Source organism: Anoplopoma fimbria, chromosome 16 (genome assembly GCF_027596085.1).
Source record: "Anoplopoma fimbria isolate UVic2021 breed Golden Eagle Sablefish chromosome 16, Afim_UVic_2022, whole genome shotgun sequence".
Taxonomy (NCBI): Eukaryota; Metazoa; Chordata; class Actinopteri; order Perciformes; family Anoplopomatidae; genus Anoplopoma; species Anoplopoma fimbria.
Window position 1 is genome coordinate 24,334,910 of NC_072464.1, and position 8,677 is coordinate 24,343,586.

The 8,677-nt window shown below is 37.9% G+C and overlaps 1 protein-coding gene across 1 annotated transcript in view; it reads left to right on the top strand.

Annotated features, from left to right (window-relative positions):
* The window catches only part of LOC129104285 (TBC1 domain family member 8), a 28,830-nt gene that overhangs the window by 5,599 nt on the left and 14,554 nt on the right, over positions 1 to 8,677 (top strand). The window contains 6 exon segments of the mRNA XM_054614885.1: positions 2,954 to 3,064; positions 3,148 to 3,266; positions 3,368 to 3,596; positions 4,293 to 4,533; positions 5,742 to 5,949; positions 8,088 to 8,285. Of these exon segments, the coding sequence (XP_054470860.1) occupies positions 2,954 to 3,064; positions 3,148 to 3,266; positions 3,368 to 3,596; positions 4,293 to 4,533; positions 5,742 to 5,949; positions 8,088 to 8,285 (1,106 nt within the window).

Genomic DNA, 8,677 nt, shown 5'->3' on the forward strand with positions numbered 1-8,677 from the left:
AAAAAAATGGTAGACTTCTAATTCTTCTTCTTTCCAATTTTCAATTATTTCTTTAGACAAAAACAACTTTGTAAAACTGGTTATTTTTGTGTTTTTTCCACCAAGTTACACAACAATGCTTGACACAACTTTGTCTTGCTGCATAGGTTTACTGTCAATCAGCAGAATTATCTTCTTTTTCAAAAATACATTTTTAGATGTTGTGATTTGTTTCATAAACTTGGAAGATAAGAATCTTTATTCTCACATTAATTCATTTTACTCCACCCCTACTTTAGACAGATGGTGTTTTATTCTTATATTCAGTGTGATACACACCTGTAATGTAATAATTATAAAATGAACAGAAAGCATTTTAAAGGTTTGATTCTCCCAATAACCTCCAGTGAATTCACTTTGCATAGCAGCTGGATTCTTGTGATGATTCTTGCGTGATCACATATCGTACAAAAATCCAACTTATCAGGTAAAGTAAAGTTAAAAAGTTTAAAGTAATGCGTTTGTGACCAATCAGAATCCTGTGAGGAGCTACTGGCAGCTGGGGGTGGGGTGTGGTGTGTGTGTGTGTGTGTGTGTGTGTGTGTGTGTGTGTGTGTGTGTGTGTGTGTGTGTGTGTGTGTGTGTGTGTGTGTGTGTGTGTGTGTGTGTGTGTGTGTGTGTGTGTGTGTGTGTGTGTGTGACAACGCTGTTCGTTTAAAACAACAATGGGGGTTAGCGTAGCTGCATTAGCATAAGTTCTATCACAACTGGAGAGTAATTCTTCATTGAAAGAAAAGAGATCGTCACTAATGTTTTCCCTTTTCTCCCAACTGGCTTTAACGAGACTTTGATTGACAGAGGGTTCGTCCAATCAAACTTTTTCAAGTGCCTTCCCTTTTCCAAACAGTTTCCAATTAAAGCTTCTCAGATGTTTCTGTGTGATAAACCATCTTGACGCGTCAGGTCACCAGTGAATCTTGTTCTGATGAAATTCTTTTCGGAGTTTTCTTTTTGTGAAGTTTCACTGCACCGCCGACATCTCAGAAGCTGTTGACTTAAATCCCATAAAGTGGACCTCCGGTGTGCAGGAGAACTGATACCGATCTCTGTTCCTCTTCTCTCATGTATTTCTCTTGTCTTGTACCAGGCCGGAGAAGAACTCGGAGATAGAGATCTGGTTCAGTCATAACTTTGAAATGCAGGTTGTGCTTTGTGTTGGCAGGTTGACAAAGCTGCTAAAATAGATTTAACAGATTAAAGCAAAGCTGGGTGGAGAAATGTAAGAGCTTTGTATGAAGAAGTGAAGAGGATTTGTTTTTCATGCACTGATACATTTAGAGATTTTGGTCTTTTTTTCTTCCATAACACGTCTTCTTTCAGACTAGTGGAAAGAAAACATTTATTTTACTTCTTTGTCTTGTTTTGTCTGTAGATTCTCCTGAAGCTCTTACATACAGTTTCATCCCTCTATATTCTGAAGGTTTCTACAGAGGGCTTTGTTCAGATATCATTCATAGTCTGATTTACACAACATTATATTACTAAAAACATGTCATCACAACAGTAACAAGTTTCATAATGAACTGGAGCTGAAGCTCTTTTCATCCACCGCCTCGACTCGAGTTCTCTCACAGAGGAAGTGAAGAATTAGAGAGCGTTGTTATTAGAAGAGCGTGATGCAGATCAGCTGAAGTTTATTTCAGGGGTGAAGACGTGAAGACACCGAGTTTAGATCTGTGTGTTTTTGCAGAAGCCATTCAACAAAACTTTACTTTATTCAATCTCCCTTGAGTTTCCTGTAAACAGACTTCCTGCAGAATAATGTTACAGACCCTTGTTTCATCAATTTAAAGCTTTTTTTCTATTTATGAAGATTGATTTCTGACAAATTGTGCAGCCGTAGTTTGACGGTGCTGTATCATATTTTATTATATATAAGCCACTCAGAGTAGCTATAGGTCATAATCATGAAGCTAGATGGCAAACACAATATAGTGGACAGTTTACTAGACAATGATTAGACTTCAGAAGATACGAAAATCTCATGTCCCGATTATACTTTCCAAAATAATTTAGGTTCACAGAATCCTCCCAGTAATCACTAAAATATGCTTAAAACTGTTAAAATGGCACACAAAATATACTGTAATCACTTACCATTTTGTTAAGAAACAAATTGCATTGTATTGCATCACAGATAGAAGTGAATATCTGTTTTTTGTTGTGACAAATTATCTTAAATAAGGTCATCATAAACCAAAAGGTCCCCCTGCATAAATGCTTTATTATAAAATAGATTAGCTTGTCAGCGTAGCTTTAGGTCATGCTATCATGGAGTTTAACAGGCAAAAAAGGGAACAGTTTCCTGAACAATAAATTTCAAGTCCCAATTATCCGTGCCAAAATAATTGTGATTCACATCATCATCCCAATAATCATCAAAATATACTTAAAACTGTTAAAATAGCACCAAAACAAATATTTATATTAAATCACAGATCTTTCGGATGTGTTGAACATATATATTTTTTTGTAACAAACAATGCTAAATAACTTAATCCTAGTTTTGTTTAAATCAGGATTTATCTCACATTTCTTTATCATAACAATAAGCTAGACATCTTTTTTAGGTAAATATAGTCTTTTTTAGTGAACACGACAAACAAATCATTTTAAATACGGTTATCTTAAATCATAGGGCTTTTTGCATTAAAAAGTCTTACATATTTTTATAATAATACGGTTTTTACTTCTCTATCATGATAGCAAGCTAGACATCTTTCTCAAGTCATTATCTCTACTGGAAATTCACCTCCATAAACTTATTGTGACTGTTTTTAAACCTGTTTCATGATATCATCTGATATCTTCACATCACTAACAATAACTTTGATCTATCGGATGTGTTTGCATATTTTCCTCTCTCTCTCTCTCTCTCTCTCTCTCCTCTCTCCGTGTCTTCTGGTCTCTGCAGGTCTGCTGGTTGGGGCTCTGGACACGGTGCTGGACTCCAACGCCAGAGTCTCTCCCTTCCGCATCCTCCTCCAGGTCCCCGGGTCTCAGATCAGCTGGGTCATCGCCAGCGGTGAGCTCAGCGACCAAGCCTCTGATCAGATACCTTAAATGTGTCTCGGTTTGTCCTCTTATCTGACTCCTTTTGTCCCTCAGGAGCCACCATAGAGGAGGTGAACAGGCACTGGGACTGGCTGATCCACAACCTGCTTCACTCTCTGTCTGTGTTTGAGAACAAAGAGGATGTGGCCAGCTTCGTCAGTGGAAAGGTCAAGGTGAGAAACCTGCAGGAGGATGTTCTCAGCTGATCTGAGACAAAGCTTTATAAAAAGGGATTTAGTTCCTCTGAAGTAAAGATAACGTTCCCTCTCTGTAGGGCCTCATCGCGGAGGAGGTCCGGGGTCGCCAGGCGGCCCAGGAGGAGGAGCCGGACAAGTTCAGGGAGGCTCTGCTGAAGTTCGAGCTTCACTTCGGCCTCCCGTCGTCGGAGAAGCTGGTGACGTTCTACTCCTGCTGCTGCTGGAAGGGCCGCGTGCCTCGGCAGGGCTTCCTCTACCTCAGCATCAACCACGCCGCCTTCTACTCCTTCCTGCTGGGGAAGGAAGGTCTGTACTCCAAAGTGAGGGCTCTGATTATCAAACCAGGAGGCTGAAACACAAACTATGAGTCATTATCAATAATTATATTAATGCATATTGTGTCAAAAATGACAAAAAAAACAAAAATTACAAAACATATTCACTGCTTCACTGCAGAAACTATAAAAGCATGAATGAACTTACTGGATATTCCTCAGAATAATAGTTCAAACACACTGAATATTTTAGTTAAAAAGCAACCAAATCTTTTAGTTTTTAAGTTTTGTTTCAGGTCTTATTTTAAAATGTATCTTTATCCTCCCAAAAATCTTACTAGCAGCAATCCAGTCTGTTTATATATTTTAGTTATTGTGGATTATTATTATTTTTTTTACTTATTTATTATTCTTAATGTGTATTTACTTATTTACTTATTTTTAATACTTGTTATGGTCTTGTTTTTACTTATGTCTCTTGTTTGCACTATCCTCTCTGCTGCTGTAATCCTGCAAATTTCAAGTATCTTATCAATTCTTTGTTATTGCTACACAAAAGTATTTTTTTGTGTAGCAATAACGTGCCACTGAAGTTCCTCTAAGAGTTTAATTGATTTGTGGAAAGTTTTTCCTACAATTAGAAAAGTCTTTTATACTTTTGTTTGGAAAACTCAACCAACGTTTCAGTCATAAACTCAACATTTCCCTCTCTTCCGTCTCCTTCCAGTGAAGTTCGTGATTCCCTGGGCGGAGGTGACGCGGTTGGAGCGGGTCTCCACCGGTCTGATGACGGAGGCCGTGCGGATCAACACGCGGAAGCGGCAGAGGGAGTTCTCCATGTTCCTGAACCTGGACGAGGTGTTCGGGGTCATAGGTCAGCTGGCTGACATCGCCCTCAGGAGGCTGCTGGACAGCGAAGGCCTGGAGCTGGACCGAGTCCTGCAGCAGCCGGCCCGCATCACCAAGAGGTCAGTCAGGGCCGGTTCTGGTTTCTGTTGCTATAGAAACCCTTTTCACCTCAGGGACCAGGATGTTGATAAAGTTCTGGGGACGTTTAACCCCCCTAAAGGCCCGGGTTTAAGTACAGGAAGTCTCAGAGGGGGGATTTTGGTTATCAAAACTTTAGTTTGAGACATTTTTATAATTTTAAACAGATGGATGAGAAAAGACACAGATATGTTTTATTATTTTTGTTATCAGGTGTTCATTTATCATTGTGTGCCCTTGTATCTTTTCTGCAAATCACTTCGCCACAAACATCATTTTTGCCACTGAGATAAAACTGGTTATTTATGTCTATGTAAAAACCTCGAAACCATAACAGGAGGTGGAGTTTAAAGAAATGTGTAGCTGTAGAGCAGATGTTTGAGTGGGTACCAGACCACAACACAGAAATGTATTTTATTTTTGGTACCCGTGAATAGGAAAATGTATTTACTGTAGATCTGAGCGTCGAAAGTGAAGAGATGGAAACTGAAAAGAGGAAGAAGAAATGAAAGAAAGTATATGCAAGGGACACAGAAACAACGGAAAGTCCAGAATGGAGGAAAAACTCACCTCACTGAATGTTAAATAGTAACTCTTATAAAAGTAATTTCTTTACCATCAATAAACTCCACCACTCATTAACTTCTTAGCTCAGTGCCGTGATGTGTTTATTCACCAGGGTCGACTTCTCTTAATCCTCAAACTGTAGTTAAAAACATGTTTTATTTGCGCGTAGAGACGCCTATACGTCTCTGGTGTGACCTGTCAATCAGTGTGTAGCCCCGCCCTAAAGCATCCCCTGCTTTATGGTCTGTTTGACTCTAAATGGAGCATCATTTACTAAATGAACATCATGCTGTATTGAAGAAGACTTGAAACTAGAGATTGAGACCATAAACTCATGTTTACAATGTTTACTGAGGGAATAAATCAAGAGAGAAGTAGAGTCATTTTCTCATAGACTTCTATACAACCAGAGGAGTCGCCCCCTGATGGACAGTAGAGAGAATGCAGCTTTAATACATAAAGCTTTGACTTCACTTGGCAGATCTGGAGGTTTTTAGAGTCATTTTCTCATAGACTTGGGTTCATAAACTGAACCCAAAGTCTCATGTCCTAGTGTCTATTTGTTTTGTCTTCATCTGTGTGTCACGTCCTAACTCTTCCCCCACCATCGTCTCCTCTCCAGGGTCCTGGAGGAGCAGGCTCTGAGGGAGTACGTCCTGGCTCTGTTCCGGCTCCCCCGTGGTGAGCGTCTCCATGAGGTGGCCTCCTGTTCGGTGTGGACGCCCCACGCACGCTGCCACACGGCCGGGACGCTCTACACCACCGACTGCTACCTGTGCTTCTCCAGCCGAGAGGAGGGCAGCTGCATCCTGCTCATCCCTTTATCAGAGGTACGGGTACCTGCAGAACCTCCACACTGAGGTCACCTGCCCACCAGCAGGATGATGAGGTGTTTTAAAGGAAAGGAATAAAATCAAAACTAAGAGATAAGAGGCTTCCAATTAATATCAGGCGTCATAATAGCACTGTGTCATTTCGATGTTTTAGAAACTATTGTTTTTGGTGGAATTGACCTCCGAAAGTGTCCGTTGGCTTCCCAACTTCGAAACTCGTAGTCAGTTTGTACTTGAGTTATATTTTAAGTAAGGTAAAATAAAGAGAGCACTCTTTTGCTCACCGGTAGGTCGACAGGTGCGTAGGAGAATACCAAGGGTGGAGTGTATAGATGACAAAGATAACCTCCTGCACACTGTCTTCTTCACTTCCATTCAGAGACATTTAGTGACAAAGTTTCAGTAAACTGTCGGGTAACAGAAGTTCAGACTACTACTCCAACCCATTACTTCTTCTATACTAAATACCTATCGGAGTCCAGATGATGATTGAAGAAACAGAGTTCAATGCAATAGAGTTTATTCTTCAAGGAAAGATTGAAACCTGACTTGACTCATCGGAGAGTAAACTGATTCGTTCTGTCATTGACATGTTCTTATATAGTGTCAGGAGCGCCAAGCTTTCATTTATCACAACCACCTTTTCTTTAATAACATTTATCTTTCTTTTTTAATGCCTACAGTCCTCACATAACATTCTGATTTGTGAATGGTGACCTCTTCATGTGTCTCTCTTTCTGGCCTAACATTTCTGTATCTCTACTTATAGGAGTTGGAAAGTCCCTGACTCAGAATGTGTCACAGCTGTGCTTCTGCATGCTTTCTCTTTTTATGACTTTTTTTTTTTTTTTAAAACCTTTAGTCATTTACTAAATCAAACAGGTTATATCTTAAACTATTCAAACCTCTCTATATTCACACTGATTTCAGTATGCAGATGCCATATATGTAAGTTTCAAACATTTAGATAGTGGTAGTCTATTATGATTAAATCACACTAACCTGATATCATTTAGGTGGTTCTCTTCAAGTCTAAAATGTCCAAGATTACTTCCATGATGGAGCCTTTCAGCTGCTCCTAAGGTGATAAATGTAATAAATATCATAACTAGGACAGGTTCCATGATCCCTGCAGGAGGTCATACTGCTGCACTTACAGCTTAACTGTAATTACAGCAGTATATATTTTTATTTCTCTGTCATAATGTGTGTAACTTACTGTAAAGGCCTTCAGGAAGTGAGAAACAGAAGTTCACTGGTCAGTCTCTTAGCGACTGAAAACACTGAACAGTTCTAATTCTGCCTCTTCGTCCTCAGTGACGTTATTCCAGAGTCTTTATCTGAATGTTTCTGCAGAGGACTGAGTTTAGTTTCTGTATGTTGAGGTGACTTTGTTAAACAGTCTGTGTTTACTCGGCCTGCTGCTGTTTAAACAGTAACATATGTGCAGGTTTCACACAATAAAGGACAAGTTCAGCCTTTTAGAAATTCAGAAGATTTATTGGGTTAAATTAAGTTAAAACAAAATGAGACTCTTGACATGATATGGTGTGAGTTAAAATAAGGGATAAAATATAACAGATAAAATACAGTAATTTAAATTAATGATACGTATAAATATATTCAGACTACAGAGGGTTAAATATTGAGTCATAGGAGTGCCATAAAACTAATAAATCTGTAAAAGTATAAGAAAATAAATGTGGAAATATTATAATAAATAAATAAAAACAAATAAAGGGAAAAACATTAGAAAACAAAGAATAAAAAAAAAACCAAATGGATACTTTTTTTTTAAAATATACAGAACAATTGAGAAATGTATATTTAGAAAAATATAAGAATGTATAGAAATAAATAGGAAAATTTACATTTTATTATTATTATTATTATTATTATTAGTCTTTATATTTCCATTTATTTATTCTTTTATTTATTCCCTTAACATTTCCAAATACATTTTTTTGATGAACTGAGAAAATAAACAAGTTTATTTATTCTATGATAATTCAGTTTTTTTGTATTTCTAGTTTTTGCTTCTCCTCCACCAGGAGCAGTAGCAACATTCTTCTGTCCTATTCTCATTTAATATAAGGAATCATTGTAGTGCTTTGATGTCTTCTTCTTCTCCTCAGGTGTTGTCCATAGAGAAGGTGGAGAACACCACCCTGCTCCCGAACCCCGTCATCGTGAGCCTCCGGACGAAGAAGGCCTTCCAGCTGATCGAGCTTCAGGACCGAGACGAGCTGGTGGAGAACCTGAACTCCAGACTCCGAGCTCTGCAGTGGAAACAGTCCATGTTCCGCAGCAGGAAGGACGGCAAGAGGAGCGTGGTACGTGTGACGTTAGAGCCCTGTTTCATTTCATTTTCTATCAATTTTTTCTATCATTTTTATTTTGGGTATTTTTGTTATCCTTTTTTTGGACAGATGAAAGTGCCATAAGGAAGAATAAATCTGCAAAATAAATAAAAAAAAAGAATAAATAAGTAGAAAAGAAATGTTGAAACCTAAAAATAGATAAATAAAAAAATAAATAATTAAATAAAAATGTGGAAATATAAAGAGAAACAAAAAAGATATAAAATACATGGAAAAATATAGGAAATTGAATTAAGAACATTTAAGGGATTAAAATAAATGACAATATATACAAATAAATATATATACAAATAAAAATAGAGAAATATTTTTATAAAATATGAATTCATATATACAGAAATATA